The sequence below is a fragment of the Setaria viridis genome, chromosome 2 (assembly GCF_005286985.2).
Source record: "Setaria viridis chromosome 2, Setaria_viridis_v4.0, whole genome shotgun sequence".
Lineage (NCBI taxonomy): Eukaryota > Viridiplantae > Streptophyta > Magnoliopsida > Poales > Poaceae > Setaria > Setaria viridis.
Genome location: NC_048264.2, coordinates 884434 through 904957, shown reverse-complemented (window position 1 = coordinate 904957; position 20524 = coordinate 884434). Strand labels below are relative to the sequence as shown.

Sequence of the window (20524 nt, the reverse complement as noted above, 5' to 3'; positions counted from 1 at the left end):
GCTGCAGCCGTGATTGCAATTGGTTTGCTTGTGCAGAGTGGGAGGGAGAGATGACCTGCTGCTTTCCGTAGAGGAATATGCTGCATGGATCTGCTAGCATGCTGCTATTCCGTTGGGGACAGACGAAGCAAGGAGGAAGAAGGTAGAAACGGAGGCTGACAGCCTGGTCCCACACTAAAGGCAGATGCTTGATATTAGTAAATTATGGCTGAGTTGAATATAAGGGGCCAAAAATGAGAGGTTCGTTGGAGAATTAGAGAGAAATTGAACGAGAGACTCTCATTTGGATGGAATTAGAGGTCAAAAATAGGAGTTGGGTTGGAGTTGCTCTTAGCAACTTCCTAGTCAGTGTAAAGCCTTGAGATAATTTGCTTGAGCTTTGTACTCTCTCGGTTTCTCAACTCTCTCGGTCTCACACATTGTTGCAGAAAACTTGTTTTTCTTTTGGCACTTCAGAATGGAATATTTGCATCATTGATAGTGCAAGGAAAAACAGGTTTAGAAAGAACAATGTATACAATCATCTGATGTTATTTTCAAAATTCCTGCGCTTCTGCAGCACTTGGAGTGGCTTTCTGGACCTTTGTTCTACAACCTAGCAGTCTACAAGTAATTTTCCTAACTTGGAATGAACAAAACTTTGGATAAACCAGTAAAAATATGCAATCCAAATACAAGTATTTGCTGGAGAGTAACAGAGGCAAAATATTATGAAACTTTGTTTTCCTAAGGTCGTAAACAAGGGAGCGAAAATGTATGGTTGCCCTTGACAAACTGCATTGTAAGCGTGAACAACATGCTGCAGGAGTATCTTGTATGCATATGGTTGTGTTGTAGTGGGATGAGATAACAGAGAGGCAAGTTTGCTGATCAATGGTGATTACTCCCGTGGTCCCAAAAATATAAGCATTTATAGCTTTATTTTAAATTAGATTGTACTAAGTTTGATCATCAAATTTATTTATACAGAAGAGAATCAAACAAAGCCTATTTCACTTGAGGCAAAAAAAGAAACAAGAACAAGCTCCTGAAGTATGAACATTTGTGAAAACCGGAAAACGCAGTTATTAAAGATTCGAGTTACAGCTCAATGACAAGTGGGCCATCACCCCCACAGCATTTTTCCTAGCTAAGGGAATGCATATACAAATAAATTGCTCCCTCGGAGCCACTGACCTGTGGGCCCACTAAGTGGGAGGACGCAGTGTCCCCACCTATCCTTTTGACGGTTTGACCCCTTATCCTCTCTTCTCTTCATTCTGTCACCTCACCTCTCCCAACTCCGACCACCTCCTCCCCTCCCCGCCCCCACCCCCCTCTTCCCCGGCGAGCTAGGCGTGGATTCGAGAGCGGCCGGCCGGCGCTGCGGCGGAGGTCCCCGCCGAATTCACTCTGATTCCTCCCCGCGGCGAGCACCCCGTTCATGGACGGCGCCGGCGCGTGGCCTGCTAAGCAACTCCCATTTCTCCCCGCCAATCTCTCTGTCTAATCTAGCACACGGCTACTGATGGGTCCTCCGGCCTACACCGCTTCCCTCTCTCCCGGTTCTACTCTCTTCTCCAACTCCCGAATGCCGCCGCCGCCGCCGCCGCCGTGTCTTCTCCGGCCGGGCCTGGGGGTGTCGGGGAGAGCGGAGGTGGGCGTGTCATCGGCCGCCGGTAGGTACGGCGGCGGACGCCTCACCGCGCCGCAGGAGAAGCGCCGCTCCGCACCGCCGCAGGAGAAGCGCCGCCCCTCGGACTCATCCCAACTGCCGGAACGGAAGCGGCATTGGAAAGCGGGGGAGTTCCCGGGGGCCGGCGGCGGCAGGGACGGCGGCCGCGCCGCCCCGCCGCAGGAGAAGCGGCACTGGAAGGCGGGGGAGTTCCCGGTGCCCTCCGCCGGCGGCAGGGACGGCGGCCGCCCCGCCCCGCGGCAGGAGAAGCGACACTGGAAGGTGGGGGAATTCCCGGGGACCTCCGCCGGCGGCCCCGATTCGAAGGCGGCGAGGACTCCCATCAAGAACGTCAAGAAGCGGCTGGACGCCCGCGCGGACGCCAAGGCGTGGGCGTGCACCGTCACCGAGGCCCTCGCCGACCGCATCAACTCCAAGAATTGGAAAGAGGCGCTCCAGGTAAACACCACTCTGTTTGCAATTGCTCCATCGTCTCCATCTCCAACAACCAACAACCCACAGCTCCCCTGAATTTCTAGTTAGTTTTTTTTCTTTTTGAAGAAATGAACTCATTGCAATGCTGATTATGATGCTGTGATGCTAATGCTAATGGTAAATTGGTACCGATTACTTGTTAGTTTCAATGCCTTTTGTTTTATTTGTTCGGTGAAAGGAACTCATTGCGATGCTCATTGCAATGCTGATTATGATGCTGTGATGCTAATGCTAATGGTAAATTGGTACTGGCAGGTCTTTGAGATGCTCAAGGAGCAGCCTTTCTACCATCCAAAAGAAGGCACCTACATGAAGCTCATTGTGCTGCTTGGTAGATCCGGCCAGGCTGCCCAAGCGCACCAACTCTTCAACGAGATGCTGCAACAAGGATGCCAACCCACCCCTGAGCTCTACACTGCCTTGATTGGAGCCTACTGCCGTAGTGGCCTAATGGATGATGCGCTCCAGCTCCTCACTGACATGAAGGCCTCTCCTCTGTGCCAGCCTGATGTCTACACCTACAGCACCATCATCAAGGCCTGTGTTGATGCCACCAGGTTTGATCTCATTGATGCTATGTACAAAGACATGGCTGAGCGCTTGATATCACCCAACACGGTCACGCAGAACATTGTCCTCAGTGGCTACGGAAAGGCTGGACGGTTGGATGACATGGAGAGAGTGCTCTCTGACATGCTTGACAGCACAACCTGCAAACCAGATGTCTGGACAATGAACATTATCTTAAGCCTGTTTGGAAACATGGGGCAGATTGAATCAATGGAGAAATGGTATGAGAAATTCCGAAGCTATGGGATTGAACCAGAAACTCGCACGCTTAACATTCTCATTGGTGCCTATGGGAAGAAGCGAATGTATGATAAGATGTCTGCAGTTATGGAGTACATGCGCAAGCTAGCGTTTCCATGGACTACTGCCACGTACAACAATGTGATTGAGGCATTTGCTGAGGCGGGTGATGCCAAAAATATGGAACACACATTTAACCAGATGCGCTCTGAGGGGATGAAGCCAGATACAAAGACCTTCTGTTGTCTAATAAATGGGTTTAGCAAAGCAGGCCTTTTCCATAAGGTGGTGGGCATGGTCAAGCTTGCTGAGAGACTTGATGTGCCTGCAAATACATCTTTCCACAATGCTATTCTTGAGGCATGCGCAAAAGCAGATGATCTGATGGAGATGGAGAGGGTCTTCATGCACATGAAGCATAAGCAGTGTGATCCGGATGCCATGACATATTCTATCTTGGTGGAAGCTTATCGTAAGGAAGGAATGACTGACAAGATTTATGCTTTGCATCAGGAGAACCCAACTTTGGTTCCAACTGATTTTGTCATGGTGTAACTGACTCGCTGACTGAATAATGGTTCAGACATATTTAGGCATGGCTGCATTGGTGGAAAAGTTCTTTACTGTCCACGTTTGGAGTTGATAATGCTACCAAGTAGAGTGGCAGCCATTCTCGAACTTCATTTTGTCAGTTGGCCTGCAGATTTAGTATCTGTATCTCCTTCCATGAACTCTGGGGGCTTCACTATATCAATTGAAATAGGTCAGTAATGTCTGTAGCTCTGATACGAGAAGTCATACGGCTTGAAAGCTCCCCAAAAAGATGTGGCCATCTTGAGATGCTTTGAGTTTAGCACAGAGTTGATCAATGGTAACAAAATTGTATGTTTCTCCAGTATATGGCTTCAATATTTCATTCTTTTTTTGGCAAGAACTATAGAATAAAGAATTCTTAGTTTCTGTTGGTAAAATTTTCGATTACCCTGTCTGTACCTTAATTTGCATCCGATGGCTTCAGATTAACAGTTGGTATTTCATGATCTTTTCACAAAACTATTGCTATGACTTCTTGTAAGTTGCACATATGGTGAAACTCGGAACATGTGTCTACAAAGGTAGGCAGTATGTTTCCTCTAGCACCCTTAATGTGTAGTTTATCTATTATGTGTAATTGTGTATCAAACAATAGGGTAAGGCAGCTTATAAAATTTATTTTCCAGATTAAAAAAATGTGGATTCCTGCATAAAAAAGGAAGGTTTGATTGGAGTCTACAGAAAGGTAGAGAGGCTAGGATTATTTTTTTTAAATGAATATATTATTTCAGAACAATGCCATTTTCTCTTAGGAAAACATTGTAATGATTTTATACATTAACCAGGGTGATTTGCATAGTTTTCAACAAAATGCAGTTTGCAGTATGATTTGCCCTATATTGTTCGATGGCACGTGTTATCAAGTGAATGGAAAAAACAACAGAGTGTTTTAGTCCCAAACATGTTGCTGTAGGCTTTAGTAAGTGAATTGATGAAATAAAAATCACTTAGGGCCTTAGTGGCCTCCCCTACTGTATTTCCCCACTTAAAAAACAAATAGTAATGAAATGAAATGACGTATGGTGTTGTGAGAGCAATTATAGAAAGTTGATTTGTAGTATTTTTTTAAAAAATATAGTAAATGATTTTTTATTGTTGTATTTTAATTGTTGAGTAAATGGTTTTTAATTGTTGTGTTTTAATTTAGTCCCTACCGAACTGTAGCTGGGGTAGTAGAACATCTCCTCGAATCATTCGAAATATCGTAGAATGTTGAATCACCTGTGGCAAGTCTCATCTTTTCACTGCCTGAAATGCCTCTTATCGTTAATTTCATCACCCATGATTATACCAGTGCATATGTCAAGTCCCATGATTTGTAAGGCTATTAACATGTTATGCACAACTAGTGTTTCTTAATATTCAGGGGATCTTGAGCCTATTTTATTGTGCAATAGTTACCTTCATAATATAGTCTGTTTCCATGCTTGTTTCTAAACCTTCAACAGATACCATCTATAAAAGATATATCTCCACTCTTTTGCCAAAAGAAAAAAAAAGATATAGCTTGACTGTAACATGTTACAGATGGGAATGGAGTAGAATTTTGCGCATTGTATGTTTGTTTAGATAATCAAATTGGAAGAGCCCTACCATTATGGCCCAACATTGCATTATGGTGCGCACACATGGAAAAGCATAAGGTTAGTATTTATCCAAAACCAACCAGGTCAGAAACTAGAACTAGGAACAGGCAGTAGCTTCTTCGATTTTGTACCCTACATGAGCTTCTACATGCCTGGTACACCTCTGCTAAGTATGGGATTTGCCATTATTCATTCAGAAATATTTCATTTAGCAACATGAAAATTTATTTAATGGTTTGTGTGCTCAATAACAGTGAGTTCATGGAAGCTGGATATTTCAATATGTGTTATGCTTACCGAAACTTTTCTATAGACTATTCTTGAATCAACAGGGTCTTCAAAATTGATCTAAGTTTAGGCTGAACCAGTAAGGAGGAGACAAACAATGTTATTACTCTGAGACTCCAGATATGCTCCTTGTGCCTGTGATGAATGTTGTGCATTCCTTACCTTCGATGTGTGACTGCCAGCTAACAACATAGATCAATTTCCTCATAATAATTTTGTGCAAATGTAGATGTTAATTGGTGGGGCAATGGATAACAAGTTTGTGTTGTTCAGTTGGCAATTAACTTTAACTTGTTTGTCCTTCAATTGACAGGAAACAAATGTTAATTAGGGCAAATCGATTCCTCAACCATCTGATGTGATTTTCAAATTTTCTGTATTTCTGCAGCTCTTGGAGTGGCCTCTATGGGTAAGGGAGAAATAGCCGGTATGTGAAGTGCCTGAAAACCTTTTACTTCAAGCTCTTCTAGATCAAGCTTGCTAGTTGGTGCAAAGCTTCCTTGGGCTTGTCTGTATGATGGTGAACCCCACAGGTATCACTACTTTTATTCCTTGGGTTTGCTAGTCAGAGCTAGGACTGAAGATAACTTCTTTTTGTCTGAAATTACTGGGCCCAGGAACATGGGATTGCAATTTCATACAAACCATGTTACTCCAATATTTTGCTTTCTTGTGCCTTTTTATATTTTTTGCATAAGTTTTTTTTCCTGTGTTGGTGGCACATGTTTGGTTTCATTCTAACCTACCCCACCTTGCTCGGAACATTTTCTGAGCTGACAATTTATATTGCACGTCTAGTGTGGAAAATTTATATGATCAATAATGGAAGGCAAATATACAGAAATAAGTCTATCCAGTAAGGTAGCTATTGTTTCATGCCTAGTTATTATGTTATTTGTTTGCTTGGTCTAATATTTCTTGCAAATTTCATTAAGAACTTCATCATTGAACGCAACTGAGCTTCAGCTCGAGGCCTTGTCCACTAGCAAACATGAGAAGAACATTTAAAACACAAAAGAATAGTAGCACAACATTTTTAAAGCAAGTCTCATAGTGATTTCAGTTATAATAGTACGTACATGTAGCGACCTGAATCTCAACAAATATTCAACTCAGTTTCACCAGATTCAGAGCTAGTTTTTGAAAGAAAAATCATAATCTATTAGGTCTAGGAAGTGACCTCGATACCTTGAGGTTGTGAACCTCAACGAGGACAGCAGCATCAGCTCCTTGGTCTCTGTTGATGCCGGTGATGTTTCTCTCAGTGAACGCTGTTACCGGACCATCAGGCTCTGTTGACAAAATGAACAGCAGCCAGCAGGGTTGAACTTAAATAAATGCAGGTTTGAACGCCTGTATTCTAGGCTGCTATCTGGAATAAGACCATCGACAATCACTTCATTTGATGTCATGAAAAATCTAAGGTCTCTAAGTGCATCATGCATTATTCTGTTACTAGTCACTTACAATTCACATATGACAAATATAATCGTACAGGTTGAATCGGGCATCCTATCTTACAGTTTGGAAATACAGTAACTTGGGATATCCTAAGGAATTTCTAGACAATCTTACCCTTGCTTATTTTGCAAGGAGGTTGATTTGAACTCATGATGGATATAAGTGGAGAGACTCCACCACAGCACCAGGCCCACCATTCCTATATAGAAGCTGACAATGAAAAAAAAAATTAAGAAATGGTGCTTCTATTTTTCACAGGACGCTTCCTCTTAGTAGCTGTAGCTTTCAGCTCCTTAATCTCACAAGCATAGATGTAGTTATAGTAGGGTGGTATGCGAGACTTCCATGCTAGGGCTTCAAATCTCCTAGGAAGCTTTGCGTTCCCATACATCATGTCATGCAACGTAATCTTGGGAACCTTCTCTTGTGAAGAGCATTGATACTGATGATAAACCATAATTTCTTCAGATCTTCTACACATTCTCCCAAAATATGGGGTCTATTTTGGTTCAGAAAATCATATGGATGCTCTCCAAATTTGGAGACATGCTTTTGGATGTGACCTCTCATGAACGCCACAACCTTCAACCAGAAGTGGATGTCAAAGTTGTCCCTCAGCATATGGGCAGTGATGTTTGCACCAATCAAGGTTCCGTTCAACATCCTGGCTATCTCCATGGCCAGATTAGCAAGCCTAGGGTGTACCGTAGGATCCGTGCTTCCAAATGTAAGTGTCTTAAAGAAATACCAGTAGGCCTCATGTGACAGATGCTTTAGAGTTAAAGCTCGTGTTGTTCCAAGCTTCGTGACCTTGTCGGACCAGCTTGTGATTATGATTTTACTGCCCCTTGGCATCCACCTTTTAGATGCAGAATACACCCTATTCCATGAATCTTCGTTAAGATCCCTGACTACCTCAACAACAAGAAGTAATCTCCCTAACCCATCTTTGCTGGAATCTGGTATGCGATTTTGTTGTTTCATTGCACATCCTTCCCTGAAAGCAGCTAGCTCATCATCTGTCAAATCATGGTTGCTCAAGAACATGATTCCTGAAAAATGATCACGGACTCTTTCATCCTTGCAGACATGTCCAACAAGAGTACTCTTGCCGACTCTACAGGGAGACCCAGGACCGACAGTTGGTAGGACCTCAAGTTCTTCAGCACCATGAGGTTGTGTGTGCAACAGAAAGTTGATAACAAGTTCTGCTTCCATCTGCTGGGCAAACATGCCGTTGCCCAACAGGAGATGCATGCTGTAAGGTTGGCGGTACTGGCGAGGGTAGCTTGTCAGGAAGAGCGCAAGCTCATTTGCATCAAGGATGACGGACCTCAAATTGTCAAGTGCCACTCGCATTCCTTCAAGAATCTGTGCACCTCTACCGGAGAAACAGAAGCCTTTCCTAGAATTTACTTTGGACAAAGATGAAGAGTGACTCACAGGCTGATCTTTGGCATCCTCCTCGTCATGAGGTTGGTATCTGAAGGTGTCGAGCATGTAGTGGCCCTTGTGCATGGCGTTTCTCAGCATATTCAGCTGGTGGAGCATGGCTTGGTTTGCGATGTGCTGTCCCATGGCCTCATCGACAATGACCTGTGCCCGCAGGAGAGCCCTTTGCAGGCTGTCCTCCATTTCCAGTGCTGGCGGCTTGGAACACTTGTTGATGATGAAATTTATGGATCTGGAGGCCAGTTCACCCAGGATGGAAGCAACTAAAAGCTCCATTTGGGGCTCTTTCCTCAGGAAGATAATGCAGGAGATAGGCAAGACTATAGGCAGCAAGTATGATGTTTCTGAAACTCTCTATGTTCTATATTCCCTATCAAAAATCCAAGGAGAGCAAGGATGTATAAGAGCAACTGAACTCAAGGATAAACTGAGAGAGTCAATAGTCCATGAAAACCATGTTTGACCTTTGGAGTTGGGATCACTTTTGCCTTCGGCTGATTGTTCTGATCTACTAGCTGTGAACAGAAACAGCCATTGACTGCTGAATCCTGAGCCTTTGCTTCGTAAAGCACTGATCCATCACCATTTTATGATTTATGTAATTGATTCCTTACTCTTCCTGTTTCTAGTCTTGGATCTAAGACAGAGGTCTTGATCAAATACTTGTCTTCGCATAATGAATAGCACTCTTGTTGCAAGGAGTCCAGCCTCCAATATGGAGATGCTTTGTCTGCTACTCCTGGGAAACATGCTATAATAATTATATATCAAAACTTTGCGTGTGTTTTTTCTTCTGCGTATTCTTCTCCAGCATTCCAAAGTCCAAATTGTGTTCAAGAGAAAAAAAAAATCCAAACAGGTGAATTCTACCTGGAAGTAAAGCTATGTTTAGTCAAAATGGTGTCTAGTCTACTGTGCACAAAATAAAACTGGTAATTTCCTAAACTGTGTTAACTAAAACATTTGCTTTCGGTTTTTACGGTGTAATAACCTTGTAAAGTCTTTTTTGAAAGGTATAACCTCTTGTAAACTAAAATAACTGTTAGATATGAACATGTCAGTATCTATTAGCAAATTACTCCCTCCGTTCTTAAATATATGACAATGTTGCATTTTTTCATTTGTTTGACTATTCATCTTTTCTACAAATATTTTTGTAAATAGATAAACCTACAAGTTTAATCTAAAGTACATTTGACAATAGACATAACGATACACATTTTACTTTAGTTAACTAACTCGTTCAATAGATATTGGTGGTTAAAATTAGAGTAAAAAGTTAACGCCGTCATATATTTAAGAACGGAGGAAGTATCTGCACATATTAGACTATGCGTGAGAAGCTTAGTCAAAGAATTATCTGCAGAGACAGAGAAAGACAGCGCATTAATCCTTGGGAGTTAAACCATTACAGCAAGTATTAGCAAAGTCACGTCAACAGCTAATGTGGATTAGTCTTAGGCGCCCTGTCACCTCATATTTTAGACCCACATGTCAGTATTTGAGGCAAAATGTAATATATAAATATTTGACGCTACGCTTATGAGTTATGACAACACATTCCCTCCTTCCACAAATATAAGGGTTTATGAGTTTATCCTAACTCATTTTTTTTTTAAAAAAATAATTTCAGGGACAACTCTGGCCTAACTGACTATGATATACGAGAACAAAAGGCGATCTAGAAAATGAGATATTTTATTTCAATCAATGAAGGGCAACTGTCCCTTTCTGACCTGTTACTCTTTGACTCGTAACAAGGGCTGAAAAGTTGCTCCATCTCTAGAAGGCAACCGGTCATGCAAAACACCAAACATGAACGCCGTTCAACTGAAAACATACAGACGAAAGCTCAGGTCTGAAGCCCCGGCTGAGGCTACTATTCTGTTGATTAACACTTGTACTTACATATAAAAAAAGATGTAGCAGTACATTTGACAATCTTGCAACCTGTTATACATTTGGACTGTGATGTATGTAACCTCTGACATCCTACCAAAACAAAAAGAAAACATATCCTCCTACATAGGCCAGATAATGTCAAAATTAACAAAATGTGACTCCACTTTTCATATTACGCTTCCTCTTGGTACCTGTATTTTTTAGCTCTTGAATCTCACAAGTAGTGGTATAGCTATAGTAGGGTGGTATTTGAGATCTCCATACTAGGGCCTCAAATTTTCCATGAGGTCTAACGTTTTTATATATCACATCATCTAATCTTATCTTCGGAACCTCCTCTTGTGAAGAGCGGTAAGACGGATTAGAAACCATGATAACTTCAGAAGGTGTAGCCATTCTTTGAAGGTGTACTGGTTTACTTTGGTTCCGATCATCAAATGGACCCTCGCCGAATTTGGAAACATGATTTTGGATGTATTCTTTCAGGAAGATCAGGACCTTGTGCCAAAAATGGATATCAAAATTGTCCCTCAACAAATAAGAGACGAGGTGTGCGGCAATAAAGCAGCAATTATGCATTCTGGATATCTCCATAGCCATCTGTGTAAGCCTCGGGTGCATCTCAGGATCCACGCTACCAAATGTAAGTATCTTGAAAAAATACCAGTACTCCTCTTGTGACATATAATTCAGAGTTAGAGCTCTTGTTGTTCCATACTTTACAACCTTGTCAGACTGGCTTGTCACTATGATTTTGCTACCACTTGGTAGGCATCGTTTGGAAGCAGAATACAGCCTCTTCCACACTACTTCATTGAAGTCTGCAGCTAACTCAACAATAACTAGTATTCTCCCTTCTTTGTTTGGTGCGCAATTTTGAAATATCTTGTCATGACCTTCTCTAGGAATGGTTATTTTTTCGTCCCTGAATTCATGGTCGTCGGTCCATAACACAATTTCTGAAAAATAATCACGGACTCTTTCATCCTTGCAAACATGAGCAACAAGTGTTCTCTTTCCGACTTGGTAGGGACCGACGATCGGCAGGACCTCAAGTTCTTCAGCACCATGAGTTCGTGTGTGCAACAGGAAGTTGATGGCAAGCTGCGCTTCCATCTGGCGGCCAAACATGCAGTTACCCAGCAGTAGATGCATGCTGTATGGTTGACGGTACATTGGGGGATAACTTGCTAAGAACAGGACCAGTTCATTTGCATCATGGATCATGGAGCTCAAACGATCAAGCACCTGCTGCATTTCTTTCAAAATTTGTGCACTTGTTCTACTGGACAAGAAATCTCTGACACAGTTTACTCTGGAGTTCAGTAATAAAGGGTGACTCACAATCTTATGCTTGGTGTCCTCCTCCTCCTCATCATCAGGTTTGCATCTAAAGATGTCAAGCATATAATTGCCCTGGTGCATGGTGTCTCTCAGCATGTTCAGCTGCTGGAGCATGGCTTGGTTTGTGATGTGCCGCCGCATGGACTCATCGACGATGACCTGCGCCCGGAGGAGAGCCCTTCGCAGGCTATCCTCCACAGCAGGCGATGGCAGCTTCGAGCACTTGTTGAAGATGAAATTTATGGATCTAGAGGCTAGGTCACTCAGCACTGCAGAAAGGAAAAGCTCCATTTGGGGGCACTCTCTCCTCACGAATAAAACACAGCGTTTTTTTTTTTTTTTTTTTTTTGGGGGGGGGGGGGGGGGGGGGGGCTGGCTTGTTCTACGTTTCTTATCAACACTCCAAGGAAATCAAGAACATATATAGAGCCCAAGGATAAAATAGGAGTCAATAGTCCATTCAAACAATGTTTGATGAGCACTTGTCTAGTACTCCTGTCTAACTTCAGAAATTTTTTGGAACCACTCATATACTTGTACGTGTTGACAGATGACGTTTAGCTATATTTTGTTTTTTCCCACCTGATTCCAAAGTCCAAATAGACCTTCATCAGTCAACAATACTCGATCGAGAGAGTAAGCTGTTGCAGTCTTGGTGGCCAGTCTACTGTGCACAAAATAAGAATATTCAACTAGTAAAAACATCGCTTTTGGACCATAGATTCTCCAGTGTACGAATATTCAACTAACGCATGAGAGGTTTCGTCAAAGGAAAAAAAAAATCTGCAATACAGGAAAAAGAGAGACAGAGAAAACACTCCACATTATAAAACTCCACTAGGCTTTGCATCCACTAAACTATATCCTGATTGTAGGTTTTCCACAATAAGGAGAATCTTATCAGAAATCATGGTTGAATTTGCAATCTTATAGTACAGCTACTTGAAAGATTTGAACCTATACAGCTACAATCACATGAAACCCTCATTTTCCAAGAATTTCTGGACCAGTGATTTGTAGGAAGGATACTTAATCTTAGTGAAACAAGAGGGCCTGCATGATTTTCAACAGGGAGTAGATAAGTCGCTCCATCTCCAAATGGCAACCAGTCATGCAAGCCACCAAACAGTACATGACCATGAGGCTCTGTTGACAAAATAGTCTGCATAGTTGAACTGAAAACCCTAGTCTGAAAACCAACTGAGGCGGACCATAGCTCATGAAAATTCTATGCCTCTCAACGTCATGCGTTATTTTATTAATAAACACTAATAATTTACATATGAAATAAAATTTAGCAGTATTGTAACTTGTCGCATCCTATTATACATTCTGGCTTGCAGTAGTATGTGATATCCTACGAAAGGTACATAAATATATCATTATATCATATATAAGCCAGACAATGAAAAAAAAAACTTAACAATGTGTGACCACATCCGTCATGGATCGGAACGCTTTCTCTTGGCAGCTGTAGATTTGAGCTCTTGAATTTCACATGTAAAGACATAGCTATAGTAGGGCAGTATGGGAGACTTCCATCCTAGGACCTCAAAATTCCCATGAGGCTTAACACTTCCATACATGACATCTTGCATTTTTATCTTTGGAACCTCCTCTTGTGAAGAGCATTGATACAGACCACAAAGCACGAGATCTTCAGAAGGTGTAGCCATTCTTCCAAGATGTGCAGATCTATTTTGGTCAAGACGATTAAGTGGATGCTCACCGAATCTGGAAACATTCTTCCGGATGATCCCTCTCAACAACACCAGAACCTTGCACCAAAAGCGGATGTCAAAGTTGTCCCTCAGCACACAAGTAGTGATGTTTGCACCAATGAAGGTTCTTTTCAGTGCCCTGGCTATCTGCATGGCCAGGTGTGCGAGCTTCGGGTAGGTCTCGGGATCCACACTTCCAAATGCTAGTGTCCTAAAGTAATACCAGTATGCCTCGCAGGACAGAAATTTTAGAGTTATTGCCTGAGTTGTTCCAAGCTTTTTAATCTCGTCAGACCGGCTTGTGATTATGATCTTACTACCACTTGGCAAGTACCGCTTAGAAGCAGAATACAGCCTCTTCCAATCACCTTCACTGAAGTCTCCAGCTAACTCAACAACAACTAGCACTCTCCCATCTTTGTTCGACACACAATTTTGGTATTTCATCACACATCCTTCTCTAAGGGTGGTTATGTTTTCATCTCTGAAGTCATGATCACTCAAGAAAACAATTTCTGAAAAATAATCATGAACTCTTCCATCCTTGCAAACATGGGCAACAAGAGTGCTCTTTCCTACTCTGAAGGGACCGACAATTGGCAGGACCTCCAACCCTTCAGCAGCACCAGGAGGTCTTGTGTGCAACAGGAAGTTGATGACATGTTGTGCTTCCATTTGGCAGCCAAACATGCAGTTTCCTAGCAGGAGGTGCATGCTATAAGGCTCGCGATACATACGGGTATAGCTCGTCAGGAACACGACCAGTTCATTAGCATCAAGGATCATGGATGTCAAACTGTCAAGCACGGCTAGCATTTCTTCCAAAATCTGTGTACCTTCTCCACCAGGGAAGTAGAAATCTTTTACAGAATTTACTTTGAAGAGAAGAGAAGGGTGACTCACGATCTGATCTTTGGCGTCCTCTTTGTGAGATTGGAACCTGAAGGTGTCAAGCAAGTAACAGCCTCTGTACATGGTGTCTCTGAGCATATCCAGCTGCTGGAGCATAGATTGGTTTGTGATTTGCCGCACCATGGCCTCCTCGATGATGACCTGCGCTCGGAGCAGGACCCTTTGGAGGTGATCATCCACATCCAGTGCCGGTTGCTTGGGGCACTTGCTGATGAAGAAATTTATGGATCTAGTGATTAGCTCACCCAGGACTGCTGAAAGGAAAATCTCCATCTGTGGCTCCAGCAGAAAGGATGCGGACGGGAAAGACAACAAATGTCAGCTTGATGTTTTCTGATCTCTGTATTCTCTGTTTCTCGTTAAAACTCTAACAGGAGTAATAAGGACATATAAGAACAAGTACAACCGAACAAGACAAGGAGACCTAAACTGAGTCAGTCAACCGGTCATTCATATGCGTCACCTTTGGGACTGCTTTCACCTTTGCCTGATCCTTCTGATTTGACCTTTTCTCCACCTTTATTAACAACTAGTGGTAGACTAAGACTAGGCTAAAAGCTGAGAAAAGTACAGCTCTTGACTGTTGTCTCCAAAGCATTCGCTTAGTAAGCCACACATTTTCTCTGTATAGCATGTGTGATACAAAGGTCAGAAAAATCAGATTGTAACATAACGCTGGAAGTGCAATCTCTCGCCTTTGTTCAATTTGACACACTGTTCTCATGTTTCATTGCACATCCTTCTCTAAAAGTGGAAGCTACCTTGTCATCTGTAAAATCATGGTCATCCTTGCAAACATGAGCAACAAGGGTGCTCTTCCCGACTATGGCTGGACCCACAATTGGCAGGACATCCAATTCTTCAGAACCATGAGGTTGTTCGTGCAACAGAAAATTAATGACAAGTTTTAGTTCCATTGTTACCCAACAGGATATGCACGCTGTAATGCTGGCGATACAGGCGAGGGAGGGCAGCTCAACCAACTCATCCACATCAATTAAGTGCCTCTCGTAGTGGTCCCAAGATCTCTGCACTTGCAGTGGAGAAATAGGGAGAATTAACCTTGGATAGGAGCATAAAGAGACTCACAGTTTCATCTTTGCCGCCCTCCGCATACTGAGGCTGGGTGTCAAGTGTGTAAATAACCTCGGTGCATGGCATCTATCAGCATGCCCAATAGCTGGACTCACTAACGATGACCTGCGCCCAGAGGAGAGCCCGTGGTTGGTTGTCCCCCACGGCCAACACTGGCAGGTTCGAGCACTTGTTGATGATAAAATTTATGGAGAGTCATCAGCTCACCCAGGACTGCAGAAAGGAAACTTTTCATATGGGACTCTCTCCCTCCTCAGGAAGACAACGCTGCAGGATGGGTAAGACAACAACACACTGTAAGTTTTTTATGTTTCTGGAGCTCTATATATTCTATGCTCCTGATGAAACTCCAAGTCCAAGAAGAAAAAAGGAAATAAAAGAATTAAGAACAACTGGACCCAAGGGGCAAAGACAGATAAGGAGTCAATAGTCTCTAATCACATGTTTGACCTTTGGGGCTGCTTTCACCTTCACCTGATTATTCTATTGACCATATCTTTGTTAACAAGTACTACAAGGCTCCAAGCTGAGAAAGGTACAGCTCTTGACTGTTGACTCCCTACCCTTCTATCACCATCTATCATCAATATAATTTCTTTGCAGAGCACGTATACTATTAAGTGATGAAGGTTAGAAATATCAGGTTGCCAGATTAGCATCTATATGTCCTGTGTATCAGCCAGGAACAATATTAACCAGTGTCTCCTGTTACATTTTTGACTAACTGACTGAACATAAATTGCCTCTAGGCTAGATGCACTGCAGAAGTGCAGATTCCCAAAAAAGGAAATAACTCTCTTGAATTAGCTGATATCAGTAACAGTAAAATTTTAATGTTATTTCGAAAGGTCAGTTCCCTGCAAACATTACCTGAGCATTAGGGATTAGCACATGCTCCAAAAAAATCAGAATAATGTATCTTGAGTCCTCCGTCGTTCCAACACTGCTTCTGAAGAGTGCAGTGATGATTCTCTAACTGACATAAGAATATGAACAATTCAAAAGACAATCAATACTCATGTATGCCTACGGATGTTATTCAACCATTCAGATCTGCAACGTTACTGTCCGATCAGAAACTATGCGCAGCTACCCTTTGAATGTTCCATGTGTTTTCTTCTGTATGTGAACTAAAAATATCTGCAGCCATCAAAGGCTGGAAAGACTTATTCCTAATCCTAGCTACGAATTTTGAAGGATTTCTGTAGGATTGTACTCTCTAGAACATCTGTAGGACTGTACCCATTAATGCAAAAACTCATAAATTTCAAATGGAGCCTGCAAGTTCACTTACTGAAACATTAACTGAATGTTTGAGGGCATTGAGCACCTCCTGATTATTGAGAATGGCACAAAATGCACGTCAGGTATTATTTCCTTTGTTCCTCAGTTCTCATGGTTCATGTGACACGATATGAAAATTTGGAATCAAACTAAAATTAGGCAGAAGTAGCACGGCATATATGAAAATTCAGAGCATTGATTCAAATGCTTGTTTTGTTGAGCATACATATGTTTACACAAGAATGTATTCATCCTAAGCTTCAATTGTAAGCTAAAATTCAGGAGTACACGCAGAGTTACAGTTTACAAACAAGGCAATGATCCACTAAGACATTTACGAGAATTCGAGAAAGGAACCCCTAAACAAAACATATAACCATTGAACACTAACAAATCAAACCAGAACCCACCATAAAGCTTATACTATTTACCATTACCATGACCCAGTTTTCCCTTGACTGAGAAATCTGTACATAAGCACCTTAGGCACCTGAACTTGGCCCCTCACCTGCCGAGGGCACTCCCAGTGCTGCAGAAATACACAAAAATTGGAAATCCATCAGCTGGTTGAGTAAATATTAGCTCTCAATAAACATTTGTTTCTAAACAGAAACAAAAAGCAACATGTTGCAGGCTAACCAAACACCAGCCCACAAGGTAACCATTGCACTTGATCATTGAGATAAATGGACTCATAACTCAAGAAAGGATACCTCTTTTTGTGTAGCACTTGTATCATCTATGTTGTTCCGTGACATTCACAGATCATAACTCAGAAACGTAAGGGGTTAAAGATAGGCAGGGGGCTGACTTTGGGAGTGTAAAAGCTCACGTAGGTCGTACCCTTTTTTTTATTCCTCTCCTGTTGGGTACTTTACCATGCCAGCCTAAATTCAGATAAGTTTCAAGACCCTACAGAATTTCTTGGTATATCTGCCAATTTGAAGCATGGTAGAATACCTAGATAAGAGAATTTTTTTTCTTTTATTGAATTGTGATATACCACTTTATTAATTCATCATTTTTTGTTACAGATAACCACGGATGTACTGAATTAAAGGTATACAGGACGAATGAAGCTAGTACCTGGAGTGTGGAAGTTCATGTAGGGGAAAATTCCGGAGAAGCCGGTGTCCTTGGATACCTTTGTGACCTGGCTGGACTTTAGATCAATGGTGAAGAGGCCATCACCCGTCCGCACAAAAATGAGACCGATGGCATCGACAAAGCCAACCACATCAGAGAAGGTTGAGAGGGCACCAGCGGGGAGCAGCGTGTCCAGCTCAATGACTCTGGTCTGTGCCCAATGTGCATCTCCTCCAGGACACGCCTCCCTCGACCACAGGTAGATTGCGGACCTGTCTGCTGTTGCGAATCCCAGACGACCATCAGTCCTGGTTGTGAGCGCAATTCGCTGCCAATTGAAGTGAAGTGGTGGCGGCAGGCGAATCACGGCCATTTCCTTTGTGCCCAAATCGTACTCGAGGACTGCGGTGCCCATCTGGAACGCAAAGTAAAGCACATTCCCCACAAGGGCACTGGGCGCGAAATCAACACTGTCGTTGGGATGCCGGGCAGATGCGGGCTCACTCCACGCATCCGCCTCCAACGAGTAGACGTGGGCGAACATCTCATTGCTATTGGTGCCCACCACGACGACGAGGAAGTGCCCGCCGCAGCAGTCGAGGTGATTGCAGGCGGCGCCGGCCGCGCAGAGCACGGCGGCGTTCCAGCTGTACGGGTACGGCGCCCACTGCAGCGGTGGCAGATCACTACGTTGGTCGGTGACGGGGTCCCAGACGACGAGCGGAGGGCACCCCACGCCCCCGGAGGCGGCGTCGCGGCCGGGGTCCCAGCGGAGGAGCACGCGGCCGTGGCGTGCGTCGAGGGCGCGCCAGCCGAGGAGGAGGCCGCCGCCGGCGCGGGGGAGCCCAGGCGGGCGAAAGGCGGAGGCGGGGACGAACCGCGCGCCCGGACCGGCGTTGCAGAGGAACCCCAGCAGGGGCGGCGCGCGGTGGAGCTCCCGGAACCGGCGGCGGAACCTGGCGCCCGCGAGGAGCCCGCACCAGCGCCTGCAGACGAGCGCGGCGGCGACGAGGCGCGCCGGGTCCGCGGGCGGGAAGCGGAGCAGGACCTCCTCCTCGAGCTCCTCCATCAGCGTGCTCGCCGGCGGCGGATCCGCCGCGTCCATGGCCGGCTCGGGCCGGCGAGCGGCGGCGCGGGGTGGGGTGGGGCAGGAGTCAACGGAGGCGGGGGTGGAGATCTTATCCGCTAGCGTCCATGAGCAAGCTCGAGGCAGCCAGGTCAGGTGGTTTGTGGGGGGTGGTTCCGGCAGGTGGGGCCGCGGGAGCAGGGAGGGTGGCGGTTTTGCTTTGACTTGGTCGTCTTGTGATCCTGGCCGCGGGAATGGGATCCGACGGCCCAGGTAACCTGGAGCCCGGACGGCAAATGAGATACCGTCCACCCCGCGTCTCCGCTCGCCGTCGGCGGCGCCGCCGCCGCGCTCGGAGGTCGTCTTCTCCGCCGACGAGGCCGCAACGGCACCCGTTCCTCGAGTTCCTCCTACCCGCGCGGCTCCTTCGCGGCTACTTGTCGCGGAATGCCCGGCGCACGCGCCGACGCCCGGCGCATTTTCCCGCGACGTGTCCCCGGCTCCCCGCCGCCTCGTCGCCGTGGCTCTCTCCATCCTGTTCTCCTCCGACTCCGAGGTAAGCGCCGCCGCTTTGGGTGTCTGTGTCTCGCCGGCACCGAACCTATGGCCTCCGCCATGCCCCTTTTATAGAACAGTGCGTGAGCTCGGCGGGTGCCCAGCGCACGCTCCCCGCCCGCCGCCGCCGTTTGGCCAGGCCGCGGCGTCGTCGGAGGTCACAGCTTCCTGCACACGCGCCCTGCTGCTCGATCGATCGGGCCGGGTGCACCTTGGCGTTCAGTCACTTGACCTCTCTGGCGGACTTCGCCACGGACGTTGGCCCCGAGCGGCTCGGTGATAGAGATTTAGGCACGGTATATATTAATTCCGAATATTATTAAGTAAATTATGATTATTGTGAGTGACTCAGAGCATGTGCGAGTGTTCAGTTCATATTTAATACAATTTTAAGCATGAATCAAAGGAAAAGGTTCAGTGTGTACCTAGGCAGCGGGAGGCAGAGGGGCAGCCGCGGAGCGGTGGCTGCACTCGCTGGATTGGGACTTGGGTCGCTCGAGGTCGAGGAAGAACCGTGAATGGATAAGCAGGAGAGAGAACATGAAGTAAATATAAAGAGAAGGAAAAATAAAATAGAATAAGGATATTATGGACATTTTATTTTTTTTGAACCATCGGAAGAAGTTATTTTACCAAATATTTTTCATCAGATAAGCCGAAGCAAGAAAAACTACTTCAACAAAGAAACCACAGCCGTTTCAGCTATAGCCACAGCCCGTCAAACATGCTCTTACTTTGATCAAAGTTTTGTTGGGAACATCAATATTAACCTGTAGTTACTGATATATCTCTCGGTTCGGTTCAGTTCAGTTTGTCAGGTGTTCAGTAATTGGGACCTCGAAACTCTGAACCATCTCACGTTTTCTATTTTGGTTCGTATGACTGCACTGCATGTTCTCCTCGACTTTGGGTACCAATGTGCTTCAAACAATCGGACGATGTTCATGTTCGAACCACATCACTGAAGTCACTTAGGCTAGCTTTGGGTTTCAGTCACTTTGAAATCTTCGAGAATTGCATGCTTCAGACTCAATGGCGCATAGAGGTTCCCAAAGTTTTCTCTTTTTTTTTTTGGCAATATCAGTATTATATTAACCTGTATTTACTGATTTATCTCTCCGTTCGGTTCGGTTCAGTTCATCAAATTTTCAGAATTGCATTGGGAGCTTCAAACTCTTGTATCAGCACTCGGTTCCTATTTTGGTTCATTCATATGACT

At 44.5% G+C, this 20524-nt stretch overlaps 4 protein-coding genes and 1 pseudogene across 6 annotated transcripts; 1 reads left to right on the top strand and 4 right to left on the bottom strand.

The window, feature by feature from the left end:
* The first annotated feature begins 1282 nt into the window (after positions 1–1282).
* On the top strand, positions 1283–11593 carry LOC117843556 (pentatricopeptide repeat-containing protein At3g06430, chloroplastic). 3 transcript variants are annotated; one of them, XR_011897513.1, is made up of 6 exons: positions 1283–2113; positions 2405–3830; positions 5816–5960; positions 9974–10196; positions 10729–10885; positions 11014–11593. XR_011897513.1 is itself a non-coding variant. In XM_072292013.1 (2 exons), exons 1-2 carry the CDS (start codon positions 1508–1510, stop codon positions 3512–3514), a joined length of 1716 nt encoding a protein of 571 aa, XP_072148114.1. In that variant the 5' UTR covers positions 1283–1507; the 3' UTR covers positions 3515–3930. The 3 variants fall into 3 exon arrangements, 1 of the variants encoding a protein (XP_072148114.1); XR_011897512.1 differs by having other exon boundaries at positions 2405–3841; XM_072292013.1 differs by lacking the exons at positions 5816–5960; positions 9974–10196; positions 10729–10885; positions 11014–11593 and having other exon boundaries at positions 2405–3930.
* LOC117843559 (uncharacterized) lies at positions 6797–9481 on the bottom strand (annotated as a pseudogene).
* On the bottom strand, positions 10193–11924 carry LOC117843560 (uncharacterized). The gene has a single exon (XM_034724196.2). It carries the CDS (start codon positions 11875–11877, stop codon positions 10387–10389), a length of 1491 nt encoding a protein of 496 aa, XP_034580087.1. The 5' UTR covers positions 11878–11924; the 3' UTR covers positions 10193–10386.
* An 882-nt stretch (positions 11925–12806) lies between these two features.
* LOC117843561 (disease resistance protein RGA2) lies at positions 12807–16632 on the bottom strand. The gene is made up of 2 exons (XM_034724198.2): positions 16185–16632; positions 12807–15581 (listed from the first exon to the last, which is right to left on the bottom strand). The coding sequence occupies exon 2, from the start codon at positions 14490–14492 to the stop codon at positions 13029–13031; it is 1464 nt and encodes a 487-aa protein (XP_034580089.1). The 5' UTR covers positions 14493–15581; positions 16185–16632; the 3' UTR covers positions 12807–13028.
* Positions 16633–16776: 144 nt separating this feature from the next.
* On the bottom strand, positions 16777–19299 carry LOC117843558 (uncharacterized). Its single transcript, XM_034724195.2, has 2 exons — positions 17685–19299; positions 16777–17127 (listed from the first exon to the last, which is right to left on the bottom strand). The coding sequence occupies exons 1-2, from the start codon at positions 19282–19284 to the stop codon at positions 17081–17083; spliced, it is 1647 nt and encodes a 548-aa protein (XP_034580086.1). The 5' UTR covers positions 19285–19299; the 3' UTR covers positions 16777–17080.
* Positions 19300–20524: the final 1225 nt, after the last annotated feature.

What these genes read in the sequence shown, in the direction of transcription:
- LOC117843560 (XM_034724196.2), bottom strand. Translation starts at nt 11,877, where the DNA reads ATGGAGCTTTTCCTTTCTGCAGTGCTGAGTGACCTAGCCTCTAGATCC.
- LOC117843556 (XM_072292013.1), top strand. Translation starts at nt 1,508, where the DNA reads ATGGGTCCTCCGGCCTACACCGCTTCCCTCTCTCCCGGTTCTACTCTC. An exon ending in ATTGGAAAGAGGCGCTCCAG is followed by an intron (nt 2,114 to 2,404) that starts GTAAACACCACT and finishes TGGTACTGGCAG; the next exon opens with GTCTTTGAGATGCTCAAGGA.
- LOC117843558 (XM_034724195.2), bottom strand. Translation starts at nt 19,284, where the DNA reads ATGGAGAGAGCCACGGCGACGAGGCGGCGGGGAGCCGGGGACACGTCG. An exon ending in CATGAACTTCCACACTCCAG is followed by an intron (nt 17,128 to 17,684) that starts GTACTAGCTTCA and finishes GTATTTCTGCAG; the next exon opens with CACTGGGAGTGCCCTCGGCA.
- LOC117843561 (XM_034724198.2), bottom strand. Translation starts at nt 14,492, where the DNA reads ATGGAGATTTTCCTTTCAGCAGTCCTGGGTGAGCTAATCACTAGATCC.